Below are 22,104 nucleotides of genomic sequence, written 5' to 3' on the forward strand. Positions count from 1 at the left end.
TTGGGAAATTTTTATCTATTGTAAAAAAACTGAATCCAGTAAAATATATTGATTATACTGGCAAAATGAGGGTAAGTTTAGTATCTCAAAGCAAGTTGTGGAAGTTACTTCATGCCAGATGTTAGCTTAGAGAATAATGAAACATATTTAGAGCCTTAAAACTCCCTACTTCTGTTGAGATCTGATTACTTCTGCTTCTTTGTTTTGTCTTTGTTGACTGGGGCCATGATCATTTTACAGCAGTGTATCCCCCGCAGCATGTGACAGCAACCATGTGAAAAACGAGAAATTTAATCTTCAGCCAAGGAAACCTGGCAGTCAATGAGAATTAGTTTTTATTTTTATTTTTTTTTGCATCTGTGTTCCTTATGTGGTAGATAATTAGTTTTTGGAATTCCTTTTAGAAAAATATTCTAGGCACATAAATAGCATCTCATTATATCCCTGTATTGAAGTTGCTATAGGGAAATAGCTAATTGTAGGGGTGCTGTTTTGAGAGTTTTATTCACTTTTATATTTATGTCTCACATCTAGGGAACTAGCTCTTCAGAAAAATCCAAGTCTTCAGGATCGTCACGATCAAAGAGGTTGGTTGATGTTGAAGGGACAAAAAGTTATTTTCTTTTTCAGGTTATTTTCTGTTTCTAGAACGAAATTTTTTCTGAACTCATGTCAAGCACTATTCTGAGTTAACTATTCTATACAAATATACATATTTAAAAATGATAAGTATAATATAATGAATCCCTTTGTATCTGTCACCTGATTTTAACAATTATTTTTCATTCCAACTTTGAATTTTAAAGGGTTTTTAAAGGATTTATTATGTATTAGTGGCCCTTGCAATATGTAGTTTATTTCATTAGACAATATATGTCTTTGAAAAAGGAGAAAATAATTTTTGAATGCCTTATGAGACAATGGGTTTTTTGAAATTGTCTAGGATGGGGAGTTAGTCATCATAGTTGTAAGTTACAAGGAGAAAAAAGAGTGGTAAAAAACACTTTTTTCTGCTAAATTGTGAAGCCATACATAAAAACTGAAACTATTTTCTAACATAATATAATTCCCAATATACTGTGCAATATAATTCTTATTAGAAGTTTGCCGCTTAGTCTATTGGACTTTCATTGTTTCTAAGCAGTGGGAATGTCTCTTAAAAACCAAACTTGCTTGATATTAATTTATTCTCTAAAGTAGTGATTCTTAAAGAAGAGTGTCCTCCAAGGTCTCCCTGGTAGCTTTTTCAGAATGCGTATGCCTTGGTCTTACTCCAGACCTATTGAATCATAATCTTCAGGATACAGTGTAGACACACATGCTTCCCTAGGTGATTCTGATGTGCTTCCTGGTTGAGACCCACTGCTCAATCTCAACATGTTATTTATGTTCTTTGGGTATTGTTCCAGTTGTCAGAAATGTTCATAATTCTATGAACTTAATTCTTTCATAGGAAACCTTCAATTGTAACAAAGTATGTAGAATCAGATGATGAAAAACCTTTGGATGACGAAACTGTAAATGAAGATGCATCTAATGAAAATTCAGAAAATGATATTACTATGCAAAGCTTGCCAAAAGGTAATGTGTGTTAATTTTTCATGAAGTTAAAGTTGAAATGAATTTTTAAATATCATTTTTATAAAATTGGAACTTGATTACTGTTAGCTATGTACAAAAGACCAAACATGGCATTTTCCTAGTGGTTGTCTAGAAATATATTTGTATGCCAATGATAATGTGTGTTATCGAAGTTAAAAATTTGGAATATTCAGTTAGTTTTGTAAAGAATGAAATCTATTTTTTTCTTTCCATCGAGTTTTAGACAAGGGACTTTAGTTTCCAAATTATACTTCAATGTGTAAGCAAGTTTAAAAATTTATTATATTAGGTTTTGGCTCAGTCAATGTTAATGTGCCTGCTTTATACAAAAATGTAATGACCGTTCCTGAAAACTTAAAAATCATTTACAGTCTAGTTTAGTCTTATTGCATTCTTAAATTCCCTAAGGCTAGAAGCTGAAGTTAACTATCATAGATAGATTTAGTTGTATTTCTTGCTGTTATCTTTTTAAAAAAACTTTGTCACATACCTCTCAACTGTTGAAGTTCTAACCATAAAACTTTGTTAATAATGGGGGAAAAAGCCAGATGAGTATCTTGGACTCTTCATAGCTCAAATCTGAGAGCAATATAATTGGATGATGAGAATGACAGGGGACTTGGTTCAAAGAGTCAAATTTTATATATTTTTCTTTGTTAAATAATATGTTGTAGTCTCTTGGCAGAGTTTTCAAATTCATTCTCATAGATCTTTTACAGCAGTGCTTATTAAACCTTGTTCCCTGCCTATGTTTTTATGACACATTTTCAAATTATGGAAATTTAAAAAATACGGTAGGTAGGAGGGATGGGACTTTCCTTGACTAGGATAAATTAGAAGTTACAAAAGGTGATAAATGAAATGAGGAAAGGAAATTAATGAAAGAAGAGAGATAGGGGCCTACCACTTACTTAGCTTTGCAAATCATTTATGACAATTTTACATAATGGTTTTGGTGGCCAAGGGCAGAAACAACTAACATGGGAGTCTAAGTCCCGTAGGTGGTGACTTACTTTGGATTTTTACATTCTCAGTGGTCGTCACTGGGAGTGTTTATGATGTAAGAAATAGGAATTCAAACTTTTGTTTTAATGGTACTGTGGAAGAAAGTCAGCATATGATGTTACTAACCTGAACTATGCCTAATTCTGTCAGACCAAAACAAAAACAAACCCATTTCATAAGGTTAAATTTGGGTGTTTATATTATTGTTGTAATATTTATTGAGTATATATAAGTACCAGGCTCTTACAAAATTAACTCCTTTAATCCTCAAAACAACACTGTAAGGTAGTTATTATTTTGCTTGTAGAGATAAAGGAACAAATTCAGAACCCAAGGAACTTTTTCAGCTTTAAATTGAGAAGCTAAGATTTCAACCCAGGTCTGCTTGAATCCAAAGCCTAGTGAGTGCTCTTTTCACTCTGCTGCTTTGCTTCCAATTCTCCCTAGAAGAATCTCTAGGGAGAATTCAGGTTTTTTTTTTTTTTGTTGTTGTTGTTGTTAATTTAAAATCTTTAGTTCTTTTCAAATGCTGGGGCTTCTCTGAGAGTATATACATGCAATGATTGCTGTGAATAACTTTTTTTGGTGGGGATTATTTAATTTTACTACAATCTGTAAAATCTCAATCATCTGTGTCCTCTCCCCACACCCTTTCAGAGACTCAGAAACTCATTTACCAACTAGATGTTATAACTTGTCAAAATTTGCTTGTTGAGTAACATAGAGCCATGTTTCAGAGAAAGTCCCTGGCGACTACCTGCTTTTTCTTCCTTGATTGTTGCCGATGATAGCCAGTTACTAAGCCAAGCAATGTAGGTAAACATTGAGACCTAAACCCTTTTTACTATGCCTGTCTTATTTGCTCTTGAGAGAACTAATGAAAACTTAAATTGACAGCCTCTCTCCTCAATTCACATGTTTTATAGTTAAGGAAGGACATTCTTTCTAAAATATTAACATAGGGATCAACAAATGATCTCATTCTACAATTTATTGTCAGGGTACTTTAGCTAAAGTATCTTAATCTCTAAAAACTCTTTAAGGACTTTACAGAGTACTGAAGCTTTGACATACCAGTTGGGAAATGCTGCAGAATAGATACAGGAGTAATAGAATGAACTTCATTTCTCCCACCAATACCCCTCCCTTGCAGTATAAAACTACCCTTAAAAATCTTTCTGAGTTTATGATTTGGATTATGAAAATAGGATGTCTTTAAAAATTTTTTCCCTCTGAACCACATATTTTATGAATTCTTTATGGAACTTAGCATAGATGTTCATATTCATAACAGCTTTTGTGATAGGCACTATAAAAATTCAGAACTGGGTTGAGGCTTTCTATTTGATTCACACATTTCTTTTTTAATCACGCCATAATACCTCCCTTTCCTGTTTTTATGAACTATATTTCAACAAATAAACTGATTGTTGACACCTGGCCCTTATACTATTTCCCTGTTTTATTTACTTTTGTGAGGTCCTTATACCAATATCTAAAGCTTGAAAGAAACAAACTATGTACCAGCAATGTTGGCTTTATCTGAACTGAAGTCTTGTACTTCACTTGCACATTTAATATGTGTAATGGTTTTTTAAATGAAATCATTCTAGGTACAGTGATTGTACAGCCAGAGCCAGTGCTGAATGAAGACAAAGATGATTTTAAAGGGCCTGAATTTAGAAGCAGAAGTAAAATGAAAACTGAAAATCTCAAAAAACGCGGAGGTAAATACAAGTGAAAATGAAACATGAATTTAAATTGCTGTTTATGACCATATTGGAAAATCTGATGTGCTTACTAAAAATACCTCCACTTTTCTGCCTTTTGTTTATTAAAAGCACTACTTAAATATAACTTCTGTTTCTCTCTGAGCTCTGAAGCAGAAAAGGTTAAACACTTTATCAAAACACCTTTGCCTTCAGTGGCTATTAAGTTATCTCAAGAAGCTTAGCATTTCCTTCTTCCACATGTTCTATAATACATATATGCCATAATACTATGTTTCCCCCCCAACCCTAAAAGAATTTTAGATTTATGCAAAATCTTGTCTGTGGCCTCCAGGTAACTTTATATATAGTTAGAGTTGCATAGAGTGACATACATCTGCATTAGTATTAGTTGGGGTATTATAAATGCAAGTCCCTTGACTCCACTCCTCACAAATTAGAATTTCTGTTGATGAGGTCAAGAATGTACCCCAGTTTGTGTACACTGAAGTTTCAGATCCATTAATCTAAGAACAGCAACATGGACATAAGTAGGAAGGAGTAGGGAGCTAGAGCTGATAACCCTCCCTCTGTCTGCCGGAGGCGCCTCTCCCTTTGTCTGTCTATCCTCCCTTAAACACACAAACGGTGGGGAGTGGTGGCTCACACCTGTAATACCAGCACTTTAGGAAGGCAAGGCAGGAGGATTACTTGAGTCCTGGAGTTCGAGACCTGCTTGGTCTATATGGTGAGACCCCATATCTACAAAAAATAAAAATATCAGCTGGACATAGTGGCGCATGCCTGTAGTCCTAGCAACTCTGGGGGCTGAGGTGGGAGGCTCACTTGAGCCCAGGTGATCAAGGCTGCAGTGAGCCGTGATTGTACCACTGCACTGCAGCCTGGATGACAGAGTCAGACCCTGTCTCAAAAAAATTAACACACATGTATACACACACACACACACACACTCTCTCTCTCTCTCTCTCTCAATATTGGCTAACCATCTATAAAAAGTTTGTATTTATTTAGAAATGTATGATAGTGGACTATGTGTCCCACTTGTTTGTGTGTGATTCTTAGATGGTGTGTATATATATTTTGGGGCAGCTTAACAGAGCCAGAATTCATAACTGTAAAAGGAATGAATCTCCAAATGATAGAACATGACACTAAATTTCTAAGTAGAAGTGTAGTGAAAGCATATCCATTTAATATTGATCAGATTATATAATTGTGAAATTATAGTGAAGCTCTTATATTGGTGAAATTTTTGTGTGGATTTTTATTTTAATGCTATGATTATCTTGATGGAACCAGTAAAATATATCTATACTTATAAAATGTTATATATATTCATTGTCAGATTAAATAATTTATAAGGTTGTTGGCAAAAATAAAGGAAATAGTGTTTAGTCTTTTGTCCACAAAGGGGTAGTCAACTCTTTTTGAGCATAAGGAATCTTTCTGAGACTCTAGTTCATAGTAGGGAAACTGCCATTGCAGCAACAGAGCTCATTAAAGCTAAGGTAGTAGTCTTAAAATTTAAGAGAATCCTCAATTAGAAAGTGATGGTAAAGATCAGTAGTAAGAGTTTCTTTCCTCTGATCATAGGTTCTCTAGAGAAGACAAATAACTAAGTGTTCTGCATTGTGTACACTTAGTGTACAGAGTGTCTAAGTGGTGTTTTTTTGGGAAGGGACCCTGGAGCAGTCAATGTCTGAAATGTGGATAAGGGCTGAAAGAATAAAAGAACCACTGTTGTTGATGAGGGTATTCCTAGTGCTACTTTGGTATGCTGCTGGCATTTGGTCTCAGCTGATAAGTTTCAGGAACATTTTATTGAATGTTCTGTGTAGGAATGTTTTGGTATCACGCTTAAGGGAATACATAACATTTATAGCTATCAGTAGCACTTAAATCTTTCATGCCTATTTTCATCTTAATGATTTGTTACATTTTTAAGCTGTCAGAAATCACACAGGAAATTTAACACTAGGTTTACTTTATATACACATATATAGATAAATTGGTGATCTGAAATGCTGAATTGGTGTAGATAATATTTAAACTTTTTAAGAAAGCTAGTTCCAAAATTGAAGCCTAACGTAGGAAACTGTCAAGAATGTAAACTTTATATACAAAGTCTTATATTGATTTGGAATAATATTATAACACAAAGATAATGGCTAAAGTTAACATTTCAGGAGCGGATTTTTAAAAAAAAAAATTTCAGTATCATACCCTGTTTTGACATTCTTTTCCCAGTTTTAATTGTTAGAAAGTATATTTTACACCTAACTTTTTTACATGACACAATAATTTTGTTCTCTTTAAAACCATTAAAATGTATTGAGCTCAGAAATGAAAATGCCTCTTTTTCATTTATACCCTGTGTTACAATTTTAAATATATTTCATAACTAAAAATAAAAAATTTAAACATGTGTACAGCAACAAGTACATAAAGTAACATTTCAACATTTTACCATATTTGCTTCAGATCTCACTTAAGTAAAATATTGGTTCAGTCCTACTCTCATCCATTTCCCCTTCTTCCCACCCCACAGGTAATGATTATCTTGAAGTTTTATGCATGTGCATGTGTGTGCATGTTTTTCTATGTTTTTTATATATGTATTCATAAAACATTTTTCATTTAAAAATATAACAAAATAATATGCTGTATATATCATTTGGGAACGTTTTTCATTTAACATTGTTTTTGAATTGTATTCATGTCAGTAAATGTACATCTAGTTTGCTTATTTTTCACTGCTCTGTAGAATTATGTGGTATCAATAAGTCACTATTCATTTCCCGCATAGGAAGCTATTCCCAATTTTTCATTTTCTAATTTTCTAATTAGTGCTGTGGTGAATATCCTTATATTTGATTCCTTGTGCACATGTGGGAGAAAATCTCCAAAGAATTACCTAGTTTTGTTTAATTCTTGAGTGATATATGCACCAAAGCACACAGAAGATGCTTAGTAAGCATTACTTAACATTGGATGAACATTCAGATTCTACATTTTATTTATCTTGTTAGTTTATCTGAATGGAATAATTATTTGAAATGAAAAAGTATGCTGTGGTGTATTTGTTTCTGTTAAAACGAATACAGAATATATGAATACCCAAGATCAAACTGGAGTTTGTAAATAATGTGATTATAATAAATTAGGCTTGTAATACCTGCTATTAGGTAGGATGAGGTGGGAGGATTGCTTGAGCTCAGGCGTTTGAGGCTACAGTGACTTGTGATTGTGCCATTGTACTCCAGTCTGGGTGATGCACTGAGACCACATCTTTAAAATTTAAAAATAAATAAATAAAAATTTTAGCAACATAAATAGTAAACCTTCAAGTTTACTTTTATCTTCTAAAACAGTATGATGGTGTTCTTAAACTTTAAAACTTTTAGCTTCTGGCTAGGTGTAGTGACTCACACCTGTAATCCCAGCACTTTGGGAGGCTGAGGCCAGAAGATTACTTGAGCCCAGGAGTTGGAGACCAGCCTGGGCAACACAGTGAGACCCAGTCTCTACAAAGAATTAGCCAGGTGTGGTGGTGTGTGCCTGTAGTCCCAGCTACTCAGGAGGCTGAGGTAGGAGGATTGATTGAGCCTGGGAGGTGGAGGCTGCAGTGAGCTGAATTTGCACCATTGCATTCCAGCCTAGGTGACAGAGTGAGCTCTAGCTCTTAAATTTTTAAAAAAGTTTTTACAAATAAAAATATTCATGGTAATATTTGGGTCCATAGTGCTTTGGACCTTAAACCTAATAGAAACCCAAAAGAGAAAATTAAAAGGGTGAGAAATATATGTGATGTTTTGTTTTTTATTTAAGTATGGTGCCAATTTGTTTTTTAGTTGTCTCCTTTTTATTTGTGAATGTAATCATTTTGAGTGGCTTCTTCTGAATTATAATCTACCATCTTATTTTGATCAAGGTCTTGGTTGCACATCAGGATCATCTTTGAAACTTTAAGAAAATGTCTGAGAGGTTTTAATTCAGTGGTTTAGGGGTGGGAATGGCTGTTTTTAAAAAGGTTCTTCAGATGACTCTAATGTTTAGCTCAGGGTGTGAAACACTGCCTTAGCAGAACTAGGGACAAGTAGGAGGCTGGAGAGGTTTCTGTAGGTTTTCTTCAGTCTGTTTTTCAGGGGACAGTACAGAATGGGACTCTGCCTTTTACCCCTAGTTGTTCTGATGTTTTGCTGCCAAAATAGATATACTTGCAATATCTTGTTTGTCTTTATTTGAAAATAGTTGACAGTGTTGGTATGGAGTGGATAGTGGAGTACACATAGAAAAAAGGCAGGTTAATGACAATTATGGATAGTGTTGAAGTAAATATTGGGAAGGAAATTGGTAATATCATAAAATTACCAAGTTTTTACATACCATATTGATAGGATCTGTGCAGACAATTCCACTTTGAGAATAAAAACCTTTATGGCATACTTAAGTATAGGATTGCAAAAGAATCTGTTCCATATATGTTACTTCCCTGTTCTGTAAGGACTGATACTGAATTTATTTGCAAAGCAATAATAAAAAAGAGCTCTTGGCCCCTAGTTTTAGAAATTTTTGTGGGTTCTCTTAATGTTATTTCGAGTTGTAAAAAATGGCATTTGCATCTGTAAAAGGAAACAATTAGGATTTGTAACTTGGAATTTGCCAAGGTTGTCATGTGCTTAGTAAGTCGATAAAATATTAACCTTTTTTTACTTGTATCCAAGATGCCATTTTTTTCTAAGGATTATGAGGTATTTCATTTCTAATACAAAAGTTACAAAATGCTGACTAAAGTAAATATCTTTTTCTTTGTGTAAATGTGTGAATAATAGTCACTCCTTTCTCCTAGAAGATGGGCTTCATGGAATTGTGAGCTGCACTGCTTGTGGACAACAGGTCAATCATTTTCAAAAAGATTCCATTTATAGACACCCTTCATTGCAAGTTCTTATTTGTAAGGTACGTAATGATCTGTTGATATTTCATGCCATAAATATTTGAATGCTTACCATATACCAGGACTTTGAGGGCACAGTCTTGAAGAAAGATGGAAATGGTATCTGCCCTTGGAAGACTTCTATTGCAGTGAGGAAGATAGACATACAAAGCCTAAGTGTCATGATAGGGGAGATACTGTGATTATGGGAGCACACAGGAAGCCTGTGTAAATATGATTTGGGTCGGATGGCTTTCTAGCGGAAAGGTGATATGTGAAATATGAATAAGAATTAGCCTGGTAAGTGAGATTGGTTCATCATGTTCTGGGAAGAGGCAACATGGTATTTAGATACTGGTAGTTGAGGGAGAGGTTGGTGTGTTTGAAAATCTCAAGAGTGGATGTGTGTAAATGTTTGTGTTTTATAATCTTTCCCCTTATATATCCTACTTCCCCAAATGTAAACTATCTATGTGGAGCAGGGTTTTGACGTAACTTGGAGATAATAGAATTAAAAATGTTTACATATGTAACAAACCTGCACGTTATGCACATGTACGCTAGAACTTAAAGTATAATAATAAAAAAAAAATGTTTTTTATGTGTTGATTATAGTTTTAACGGTCTGTGCCACATTTTTGTTAGTAATACCTTGGAGTTAATTTTAAATATCTATAGATGTGGGCCTGGCACGGTGGCTCATGGTTGTAATCCTGGCACTTTGAGAGGCCGAGGCTGGTGAATCACCTGAGCTTAGGAGTTCGAGACCAGCCTGGCTAACGTGGTGAAACCCCATCTGTACTAAAAATACAAAAAATTAGCCGGGCATGGCGGGTCCCTGTAATCCCAGCTACTTGGGAGGCTGAGGCAGGAGAATTGCTTGAACCTGGGAGGTGGAGGTTGCTGTGAGTCAAGATTGCACTATTGCATTCCAGCCTGGGCAACAAGAGCAAAACTTCCTCTCAGTAACTACCTACCTTCCTATAAATGTCATGGTTATGGTTTTCTTAACTCATATTCCTGCTAAGATTAATCCTATGTTAGTTTGTTTCTCAATAAAAAGCTGCCTTTGAAATGCAGTGGCAGGCCATGTTTTCCTTGGAATTCTAGCTCTAGATCTTTTCTTGAATGAATTTTTGATAGATTCAGACATGCTTAAATGAACTGTACTTTGTTCTTTAGCAATTCATATCCCTCCTTTCCTTGAATTCAGTTCAGCAGGGGCCTATCTAGGGTATGTATTAGAGAGTTTCATTTTAAATTTTGACAGTAGAATCTAATATTGCTGGATTTGTGACATATATTTGCCTTTCTGTTTTCTTACCTATATGATTGTCTTTTTTCAAGAACCAGTCTGTTGAGCCTAGGCCATTTCACTCATCTGTAGTTTGTATCAGTGAGCACCTTTTTTCCCTTTCTGCAGTCCCACTGGAAAGACTTTGAAGTCAGTCAAACTTGGATTTGAATAACAGCTTTGCCTCTTACTAGTTGTATGACTTTAGATTTATTTACGTATTAATGAAAGTTAGCCTCATAATACGTCCTACCTTGCATGGTAGGTATTCGATATTTAGAGATAATATAGATTAATTCTTTTGCTGTATGTATAGTAGCTGTTTGTATATGGTGGCTGTTAAAATTGCTAAGTACCCACATCTAATACATTTTTATGTAGAGCTTTAGTAGCTAGTTGTATGAGACCAGAAATTAGCTTTACTAAAATCTTTTATAAACTTTGTTTTTTTGGTTTGTTTTTGAGATGGAGTCTTGCCCTGTTACCCAGGCTGGAGTGCGGTGGCACAATCTTGGCTCACGGCAGCATCCACCTTCTGGGTCAAGCGATTCTCCTGCCTCAGCCTCCCGAGTAGCTGGGATTACAGGTGCCCGCTACCACACCTGGCTAATTTTTGTATTTTTAGTAGAGATGGGGTTTTACCCTGTTGGCCAGGCTGGTCTTGAAGTCCTGACCTCAAGTGATCCACCCACCTCAGCCTCCCAAAGTGCTGGGATTACAGGCATGAGCCACCGCACCCAGCCAAAAATCTTTTATAAACTTTTAAATAAGGAATAGTGGTACTTGAGTGTATGGAAATCTATTTCAAGGCATTAATTCTTTTTTTTTTTTTTTTTTTTGAGACGGAGTCTCGCTCTGCCGCCCAGGCTGGAGTGCAGTGGCCGGATCTCAGCTCACTGCAAGCTCCGCCTCCCGAGTAGCTGGGACTACAGGCGCCCGCCACCGCGCCCGGCTAGTTTTTTGTATTTTTTAGTAGAGACGGGGATTCACCGTGTTAGCCAGGATGGTCTCGATCTCCTGACCTCGTGATCCGCCCGTCTCGGCCTCCCAAAGTGCTGGGATTACAGGCTTGAGCCACCGCGCCTGGCCGGCATTAATTCTTGAGACTTGAGATAGTTAGATGTCTGTACAATACAGACATTGGATAGTGGGTAGCAGTGTTTTTGTTTGTTTGTTTGTTTGTTTTTTTTTGTTTTGTTTTGTTTTTTTGTTTTTTTTTTAGTTTTATTCTGTTGCCCAGGCTGGAGTGCAATGACGTGATCTTGGCTTACTGCAACCTCTGCCTCTGGGTTTAAGTGAGTCTCCTGCCCCAACCTTTAGAATAGCTGGGATTGCAGGCGTTTGCCACCATGCCCGGCTAATTTTTGTATTTTTAGTAGAGACTGGGTTTTGCCATGTTGGCCAGACTGGCCTTGAACTCCTGACCTCAGGTGATCCACCCTCCTCGTCCTCCCAAAGTGCTGGGATTATAGGCATGGGCTACTGTGCCCGGCTGGGGTAGTACAGTGTTTTTGCTTTGAGTCTCTGAAACATGCACACATACTCCTTTTTTTTTTTTTTTTAAATTGTTTTTATTTTTAAAATTTTTGTGGGTTCTTGGTAGGTGTATATATTTATGGCATACATGAGATGTTTTAATACAGGCATGTGATGTAAAATAAGTACATCGTGGAAAATGGGGTATCTGTCCCCTCAAGCATTTATCCTTTGAGTTACAAGCAATCTAATTATATTCTTTAAGTTATTTAAAAATGTACAATTAAGTTGCTATTGACTGTAGTCACCCTATTGTGCTATTAAATAGTAGGTCTTATTCTTTGTATTTTTTTGTACCCGTTGACCATCCCCACCTCCTCCCTATCCCCTCACTACCTTTCCCAGCTTCTTGTAACCATCCTTTGTGACATCCTTCATTAGTTCATCCATGAGTTCATTTGTTTTGAGTTTTAGATCCCACTTATAAGTGACAACATGCAATGTTTGTCTTTCTGTGCCTGGCTTATTTCACTTAATATAATGATCTCCAGTTCCATCCATGTTGTTGCAAATGACGGGATCTCATTCTTTCTTATGACTGAATAGTGCTCCATTGTGTATATGTATCGCATTTTATTTATTTATTTATTTATCTGTTGATGGGCACTTAGGTTGCTTCCAGATCTTTGCTATTGTAAACAGTGGCCCAACAATCATAGGAGTGCCAGTATCTCTTTGATAAACTCATTTCTTTTCTTTTGTGTATATACCCAGCAGGTGGATTGCTGGGTATCTCAATTTTTAGTTTTTTTGAGGAAACTCCAAACTGTTTTCTATAGTGATTGTATTCATTTACATTCCTACCAACAGTACACAAGGGTTCCTTTTTCTCCACATCCTTGCCAGCATTTGTTATTGCCTGTCTTTTGGATATAAGCCATTTAAACTGGGGTGAGATGATATCTTATTATAGTTTTGATGAACATTTCTCTGATAATCAGTGATGGTGAGCAGCTTTTCATATGTCTATTTGTCATTTGTATGTCTTCTTTGGAGAAATGTCCAGTCTAATCTTTTGCCTATTTTTTGATTGGATTATTTGATTTTTTTTCTATAGAATTGTTGGAGCTCTTTATATATTGTGGTTATTAATCCATTGTCAGATGGGCACTTTGCAAAATGTTCTCCCATTCTGTGGGTTGTCTTTTCATTTTGTTGATTGTATCCTTGCTGTGCAGAAGCGTTTTAACTTGATGTGATCTCATTTGCCAATTTTCGCTTTGGTTGCCTGAACTTGTGTGATGTTGCTCAATAAATCTTTGCCCATACCGGTGTTCTGGAGATTTTCCCCAGTGTTTTTAATTACTTAAAAAAGTAAAGTTTTTGTCCTTTATGAATGCTATCAATTTTGAATTAAATTTCCCCTTCCTCTTTTCTTTTAATAGAATTGCTTTAAGTATTACATGAGTGATGATATTAGCCGTGACTCAGATGGAATGGATGAACAATGTAGGTAGGTAATATAGATGAGCTAACATTCAGTGTTTCCTACTTTTGGGAGGAATTGTTACATAATCTTTTATGAGGTTTGTCTTTCATAGTATCATCATTGATGTCTTTAGTGAAAGGTTGTTATTTTCTATCAAACCCTAGGTTTATGACTAGTTTAAGTTTCTAGTAAAGAATAAGCAGATGACATAAATTACTACTAAAATTACTTGGAGTAAAATTTAAATCGCATTATAACAAAGAGATTAAAATGAGTTTTGTTGGGAATAGTGTTTATTTTTATTTTTTTACCTATCTTTTCAGTTTCCTGAAAGAAGGGAATAATGTTTTAATCTTTAAAACATTTCAGATGGTGTGCAGAAGGTGGAAACTTGATTTGTTGTGACTTTTGCCATAATGCTTTCTGCAAGAAATGCATTCTGCGCAACCTTGGTCGAAAGGAGTTGTCCACAATAATGGATGAAAACAACCAATGGTATTGCTACATTTGTCACCCAGAGCCTTTGTTGGACTTGGTCACTGCATGTAACAGCGTATTTGAGAATTTGGAACAGTTGTTGCAGCAAAATAAGAAGAAGATAAAAGTTGACAGTGAAAAGAGTAATAAAGTATATGAACATACATCCAGATTTTCTCCAAAGAAGACTAGTTCAAATTGTAATGGAGAAGAAAAGAAATTAGATGATTCCTGTTCTGGCTCTGTAACCTACTCTTATTCCGCACTAATTGTGCCCAAAGAAATGATTAAGAAGGCAAAAAAACTGATCGAGACCACAGCCAACATGAACTCCAGTTATGTTAAATTTTTAAAGCAGGCAACAGATAATTCAGAAATCAGTTCTGCTACAAAATTACGTCAGCTTAAAGCTTTTAAGTCTGTGTTGGCTGATATCAAGAAGGCTCATCTTGCATTGGAAGAAGACTTAAATTCAGAGTTTCGAGCGTTGGATGCTGTAAATAAAGAGAAAAATACCAAAGAGCATAAAGTCATAGATGCTAAGTTTGAAACAAAAGCACGAAAAGGAGAAAAACCTTGTGCTTTGGAAAGGAAGGATATTTCAAAGTCAGAAGCTAAACTTTCAAGAAAACAGGTGGATAGTGAGCACATGGATCAGAATGTTCCAACAGAGGAACAAAGAGCAAATAAAAGTACCAGTGGTGAACATAAGAAATCTGATAGAAAAGAAGAACCTCAGTATGAACCTGCCAACACTTCGGAAGACTTAGACATGGATATTGTGTCTGTTCCTTCCTCAGTTCCAGAAGACATTTTTGAGAATCTTGAGACTGCAATGGAAGTTCAGAGTTCAGCTGATCATCAAGGGGATGGCAGCAGTGGAACTGAACAAGAACTGGAGAGTGCATCTGTAAAATTAAATATTTCTTCAAAAGACAACAGAGGAGGTATTAAATCAAAAACTACAGCTAAAGTAACAAAAGAATTATATGTTAAACTCACCCCTGTTTCCCTTTCTAATTCCCCAATTAAAGGTGCTGATTGTCAGGAAGTTCCACAAGATAAAGATGGCTATAAAAGTTGTGGTCTGAACCCCAAGTTAGAGAAATGTGGACTTGGACAGGAAAACAGTGATAATGAGCATTTGGTTGAAAATGAAGTTTCATTACTTTTAGAGGAATCTGATCTTCGAAGATCCCCACGTGTAAAGACCACACCCTTGAGGCGACAGACAGAAACCAACCCTGTAACATCTAATTCAGATGAAGAATGTAATGAAACAGTTAAGGAGAAACAAAAACTACCCGTTCCAGTGAGAAAAAAGGATAAGCGGAATTCTTCTGACAGTGCTATAGATAATCCTAAACCTAATAAATTGCCAAAATCTAAGCAATCAGAGACTGTGGATCAAAATTCAGATTCTGATGAAATGCTAGCAATCCTGAAAGAGGTAAGCAGGATGAGTCACAGTTCTTCTTCAGATACTGATGTTAATGAAATCCATACAAACCATAAGACTTTGTATGATTTAAAGACTCAGGCGGGGAAAGATGATAAAGGAAAAAGGAAACGAAAAAGTTCTACATCTGGCTCAGATTTTGATACTAAAAAAGGCAAATCAGCTAAGAGCGCTATAATTTCTAAAAAGAAACGACAAACCCAGTCTGAGTCTTCTAATTATGACTCAGAATTAGAAAAAGAGATAAAGAGCATGAGTAAAATTGGTGCTGCCAGAACCACCAAAAAAAGAATTCCAAATACAAAGGATTTTGACTCTTCCGAAGATGAAAAACACAGCAAAAAAGGAATGGATAATCAAGGGCACAAAGGTTTGAAGACCTCGCAAGAAGGATCGTCTGATGATGCTGAAAGGAAACAAGACAGAGAGAATTTCTCTTCAGCAGAAGGCACAGTTGATAAAGACACGACCATCATGGAATTAAGAGATCGACTTCCTAAGAAGCAGCAAGCAAGTGCTTCCTCTGATGGTGTCAGTAAGCTTTCTGGGAAAGAGGAGAGTTTTACTTCTTTGGATGTCAGAAAAGTTGCTGAAACTAAAGAAAAGAGCAAGCATCTCAAAACCAAAACATGTAAAAAAGTACAGGATGGCTTATCTGATATTGCTGAGAAATTCCTAAAGAAAGACCAGAGTGATGAAACTTCTGAAGATGATAAAAAGCAGAGCAAAAAGGGAGCTGAAGAAAAAAAGGAAATTTCAGACTTTAAGAAAAAAGTAATTAAAATGGAACAACAGTATGAATCTTCATCTGATGGCACTGAGAAGTTACCTGAGCGAGAAGAAATTTGTCATTTTCCTAAGGGCATAAAACAAAATAAGAATGAAACAACTGATGGAGAAAAGAAAAGTAAAAAAATAAGAGAGAAAACTTCTAAAAAGAAGGATGAATTATCTGATTATGCTGAGAAATCAACAGGGAAAGGAGATAGTTGTGACTCTTCAGAGGATAAAAAGAGTAAGAATGGAGCATATGGTAGAGAGAAGAAAAGGTGCAAGTTGCTTGGAAAGAGTTCAAGGAAGAGACAAGATTGTTCATCATCTGATACTGAGAAATATTCCATGAAAGAAGATGGTTGTAACTCTTCTGATAAGAGATTGAAAAGAATAGAATTGAGGGAAAGAAGAAATTTAAGTTCAAAGAGAAATACTAAGGAAATACAAAGTGGCTCATCATCATCTGATGCTGAGGAAAGTTCTGAAGATAATAAAAAGAAGAAGCAAAGAACTTCATCTAAAAAGAAGGCAGTCATTGTCAAGGAGAAAAAGAGAAACTCCCTGAGAACAAGCACTAAAAGGAAGCAAGCCGACATTACATCCTCATCTTCTGATATAGAAGATGATGATCAGAATTCTATAGGCGAGGGAAGCAGTGATGAACAGAAAATTAAGCCCGTGACTGAAAATTTAGTGCTGTCTTCACATACTGGATTTTGCCAATCTTCAGGTATGCAAAAATAAATAAAAAATTCATAATTTGTACTTTCCCCCTCTTGAATTACTACATTGTTTAATTTTCCCTGAAGCTAATCAAATTTAGGGTTACTAAGGAGAATACCACTTAAAATTATTTAGGAGTTTATTAAAAAAAACATTTCCCCATTTATTTTTCTACTGCCATTGGAAGATATGTTGAACATCGCTAGTATTCAGTATCAGGGATCCCAAATTTGTTGAGTAAATGACAAAATTTCTTTATCAATATTTAGTGCTTTTCTCTAGAGTAATGAGCAGTAGTTTATGAAGGAAAAGCGATTGGTACCAGTGGTTCAGTAGCTATTTATTTATATAATGGAAGTGAATCCTTGGTACTGGTATGACATGGTGTGTCAAAATTTTAACTGCCATGCATATGGCTTTTTAAGTTTGAACAGATAACTTTGTGTCTTATGAAATTCCCTTTAATTATTTTTAATTTACCTAATTAAAACCCTTTGTTGGTGCTTATTAACTAGTTTCTAATGACATGAACAGACGTTTTTCTTTTAAAAACACTGTCAAACTAAAGGAAGGAAGAAAATCCAAACATTAGCTGGATTAGCCTACCCTGATGAGGTAGAGTACTAGGAACATTAAAGTTTGGGTCAGCTGGTGAATAAAAATATTCTTAGGAATTAATTAAAATTAATCTTTAAAAATTTATGAAAAATAATTTTAAAAAGAGGTTTTTATTATTAAAGTTACTTTAAAAATCAATTGTATAATAAATGTGTATTGGTCATTTGTCTTTTTTTTTTAGTCAGTAAGACCTGTCAGTTAACTATGGATACTCAGAATTTATTTAAAAATTTTTATGAAGTGGATTTTACATAAAATTGTATTTCCAACATAGGTAGAATTAAAAAATTTTTCCTTTCAGTTCTTATGTTACAGTTTTCAGTTTATCCCAATTGGATTTTAATGGAATTAATTTGAATCTTGGCTATTTTTTAAATTTAAATTTTTAATTTTGTAGAGATGAAGTCTTGCTATGTTACCCAGGCTGGTCTTGAACTCCTGGCATCAAGCAATCCTTCCACCTTGGCCTTCCAAAGTGTTGGAATTACAGGCATGAGCTACTGTGCCCAGCAAAATCTTGTTTTTTTAATAAAACTTTTCATTTCTTTTATGGAGTACTTACGACTTGACTTGAAAACCACATGTGATATGCATGGCGTGTGCTTCAGTTGAATGCTCTGCTGTATCGGATGACTAGATGGAGCTCTGTTTGTGTGGCTATTGTAATTCAAGTTCACAGTTTCTTACCTGAAATTCTTGGGGTCTATTGTGTTTCAGAATTTACAACTTTTTGTCTTTTAGAAAAATAATAGAGAGCAGTTACTATATATTTTATAAAAGCCCCAGTGGGGCCTGATGCAACACCAGATAATGAAACACAGTATTTCTGCAGCAAAACATTTGAAGATTCACATGTTTTCTTCATGTGAATAAGCAGTTTAGAACAGGTTTTGCTGCCAGATTGTCTTTGGTACCCTCTTACAGAAACTTTCCGTTTTGAGAGTGTTTTAGATTTCAAAATTATGTATAAGGGATTATGGACTTAAATTAAAAATACAGAATCTAATAGTTACTTTGATGTCAAATCAATGTTTTAGTTGTTAGGTTAGCTGTGAAAATCCTTATTAAGGATTAGAGTTTAAGAATAATAAATGGTGTTTAAAAATTTAGTTAAACCATTAAAAATTATATGTCACAACTAATTTTATTTCTGGTTTTATTTATTTGGATCTTCTCTCTTTTTTTCTTAGTATGGCTAATTTTAAACTTTGGAAAATTGGTTTCTGTGATTAAACAGTTTCACTGGTGAAATCAATATGTTTGATTTCAAGTATTTTACTACTTTTCTTTCTCAAGATCTCACTTGATTTATTGATACCTATGAAAGTATTACACACCTCTCATGTTGAGAATTATTAATTTTTGGTGTAATAATTAATATGCATTCATTAGGCCTTAAGAAGGGATGGTGATATATGGCAAATACTCAATTGATGCATCTCCTGATAATTACTTATCTCAGCACTGATCTAGATCACTGTGTTCCATTTTGATTTATTTAACTTTGATCTGAAGGACAAATAGGCTGATGGGGAGGTAAACTTCCTGAGGTGTGTATCAAGAGAAACTTTGAGAATCTGTTACTTCAGCAAATGCCAATCCTTCAACTCCTTGGTGAAATATGCCTTGTTGAGATTTTCTTTACCCTGCATATTTTTGGGGGCTAAGCTGATTATTTGGGATGAAATAAGAAAGAAGATAAATTTGTTAGGGAATTTAACCTGTCAAAAATGGGGCCTTGTCAATAGAAACAAGTAGAATAGAGTATGAGTGCCTTGAAAATAAGCACTGTGTAAAAAGTTCTGTTTTTAAAGATAAGTTTGTGTGTGAGCCAATGTTACGATATTCCTTCAGAATTTACTTACATGCTTATATAAGCATGCTGAATTTATGTACTCCTCTGTCTAACTTAATTTTAGGTCACAGTTTTAGAAGGTTAAAACAAAAACCCTGCCCCCTATTGAGTTTAGAGGATTCCAGTTTATTTGCAGTATTTGGGTATCATATTACAGCTACAGTATTTTCCTAGAAATTGGGGCTTGGTAATAGCATGAATAACCAAGATGAAGAACATGGTCCTAGGAGATTGCAGTTTAATGCAAGACAGACATAGAGAAATCATTAAAAAAGGTAATAGAAGAAAGATATAAAACTAGATTGGGGCCTGTAATCCCAGCACTTTGGGAGGCCAAGGTGGGCGGATCATCTGAGGTCAGTAGTTCGAAACCAGTCTGGCCAACATGGTGAAACCCCATCTCTACTAAAAATACAAAAAAATTAGCCGCGTGTGGTGGCACACACCTGTAATCCCAGCTACTTGGGAGGCTGAAGCAGGAGAATCGCTTGAACCCAGGAGATGGAGAGTGCGGTGAGCCGCGATCATGCCACTGCACTTCAGCCTGGGCAACAGAGCGAGACTCCGTCTCAAAACAAAAACAACGACAATCTATAATGGGGCTACACAATAAATAGCAAGTGAGATATTTAAATATTTGGGGAAATACGTAGAAGAATAGTTGGCATTTGAACCTCAAAGGATAGGTCAGATTTTGAAAGGTGTAGTAAAGAGGGAGTGACAGTGCTAATTATATTTCATTTGAAGATTGGTCTGTTTGGATGAGATATTTATTGTGAGTTTGCTGGGATATTATGAAATCTCTTCTCTCTCTCTCTCTTTTTTTTTTTTTTTGAGTTGAAGTCTCACTCTGTCACCCAGGCTGGAGTTCAGTGGCACAATCTCGACTCACTACAACCCCTGCTCACTGCAACCTCCGCCTTCTGGGTTCAAGCAATTCTCGTGCCTCAGGCTCCCGAGTAGCTGAGATTACAGGCACATGCCACCACACCGGCTAAGTTTTGTATTTTTAGTAGAGACGAGGTTTCTCCATATTGGCCAGGCTGGCCTCGAACTCCTGACCTCAAGTGATCTGCCCGCCTCAGCCTCCCAAAGTGCTGGCATTACAGGCTTCAGCCACCATGCCTGGCCTTATTTAGTGTATTTCTATCCTGAGCCTGTAGGTGTCTGTTTTCTTTATAGATTTTTTTTCCTCCATTTCTCTTCAACATTTTATTGTGAAAAACATTGAAGTATACATCAAAGCATCTACCATTAATATTATACTGTATTTTCTTGATAACATATCTATATATCCTTCTGTCTATCCATCAGTGTATTTTTTTTTGCCTTTTTAGCTTTTCATTTTGCATAATTATAAATCCACAAGAATTTGTAAAAAAATAAGAAATACAGGGAGGTCTCAGATACACTTCACTTAGTTTCCCTCAAGGGTAACATCTTGTAACTGTAGTACAGTGTCAAAACCAGAAAACTGAAGATTTATTCAGATTTCACCAGTTTCACATGCACTCATTTGTGTGTGTGCAAGTATAGTTCAATGCAGTTGTACCCCATGTGTATCTTTGTATAATCACCACCACAACTAAGATATCAAACCAGTTCCATTATCACAAGGCTCCCTAATGATACTGCTGTCCTTACCTCCATTCCTCACATCTGGCAACTAGTAATCTGTTCTTCATCACTGTAATTTTGCTATTTTGAAATGGAATCATGAAGTATATAACCTTTTGAGATTGGCTTTTTTCACTTAGTATAATACCCGTAAAATCTTTGATGCATTTCATATTAAATGGTACACATCAGCATACTTCTCCTGAAATACTTAAGCATGCATAATATTAACCTACAGTTTGATATTTCAGTTTGTTTTTCTTTTTAAGTAAAATTTATGTAGAATGAAATGCCCAAATCTTAACCTCTTTAGATTTTTTTTTTTTTTTTTTTTTTTTGTGATAGAGTCTTACCTGTTGCCCAGGCTGGAGTGCAGTGGTGCAATCTCGGCTTACTGCAATCTCCGCCTCCCGGGTTCAGGTGATTCTTCTGCCTCTTTCTCCCTGGTAGCTGGGATTACAGGTGTACACCACCATGCCTGGTTAATTTTTGTGTTTTTAGTAGAGACGGGATTTCGCCATGTTGGCCAGGCTGGTCTGGAACTCCTGACCTCAGGTGATCCACCTGCCTCGGCTTCCCAAGGTGCTGGGATTACAGGCATGAGCCACCTTGCCTGGCCCTCTTTAGATTTTTAATCAGAAGATAGAAATGTAGCTTTTTATAAGAAAATAAGTTTTACTGTACTGAACTGTATCACTGGGTAACTCAGATCACGAATACCATACACATTCAACTGCATTTTAAAATTACTTGCTACTACCAAAACATTAATACCGGTTTTGCTATTCCTCGAAGTTACAGCACCTGTTAATGTCAAAATTAAAATGGATCAGTACAAAGGTTATTGCGGCAAGAAACTTGTGCTAATATGATGACTGTTGATATAGAATTGTTACTGAGAAGGGTGGACTTTAAAAGCATTGTGCCCTGGGAAGGAACTCTGAAATATATAAGGGCCAGCTATTTATCATTTTACTGCTGGCACTTCACAAATACTCGGTTATGTTTTCTATAAGAATGCTTTTTACTCATATTTTGGAGTCCAGAGT

At 35.5% G+C, this 22,104-nt stretch overlaps 1 protein-coding gene across 4 annotated transcripts in view; it reads left to right on the forward strand.

Moving 5' to 3' along the window:
* Nucleotides 1–22,104, forward strand: part of ATRX (ATRX, chromatin remodeler) — a 282,193-nt gene that overhangs the window by 82,152 nt on the left and 177,937 nt on the right. The window contains exons 4-10 of one of the 4 annotated variants that reach the window (XM_025372039.1): nucleotides 535–587; nucleotides 1,454–1,581; nucleotides 4,221–4,334; nucleotides 9,187–9,296; nucleotides 13,489–13,556; nucleotides 13,902–14,956; nucleotides 15,044–16,972. In XM_025372039.1, the coding sequence (XP_025227824.1) occupies nucleotides 535–587; nucleotides 1,454–1,581; nucleotides 4,221–4,334; nucleotides 9,187–9,296; nucleotides 13,489–13,556; nucleotides 13,902–14,956; nucleotides 15,044–16,972 (3,457 nt within the window). Of the gene's footprint in view, nucleotides 1–534; nucleotides 588–1,453; nucleotides 1,582–4,220; nucleotides 4,335–7,184; nucleotides 7,308–9,186; nucleotides 9,297–13,488; nucleotides 13,557–13,901; nucleotides 16,973–22,104 lie in introns of all 4 variants that reach the window. The other 3 variants (XM_025372041.1, XM_025372038.1, XM_025372040.1) reach the window with 3 other exon arrangements.

Source organism: Theropithecus gelada, chromosome X (genome assembly GCF_003255815.1).
Source record: "Theropithecus gelada isolate Dixy chromosome X, Tgel_1.0, whole genome shotgun sequence".
NCBI classification, from domain to species: Eukaryota; Metazoa; Chordata; class Mammalia; order Primates; family Cercopithecidae; genus Theropithecus; species Theropithecus gelada.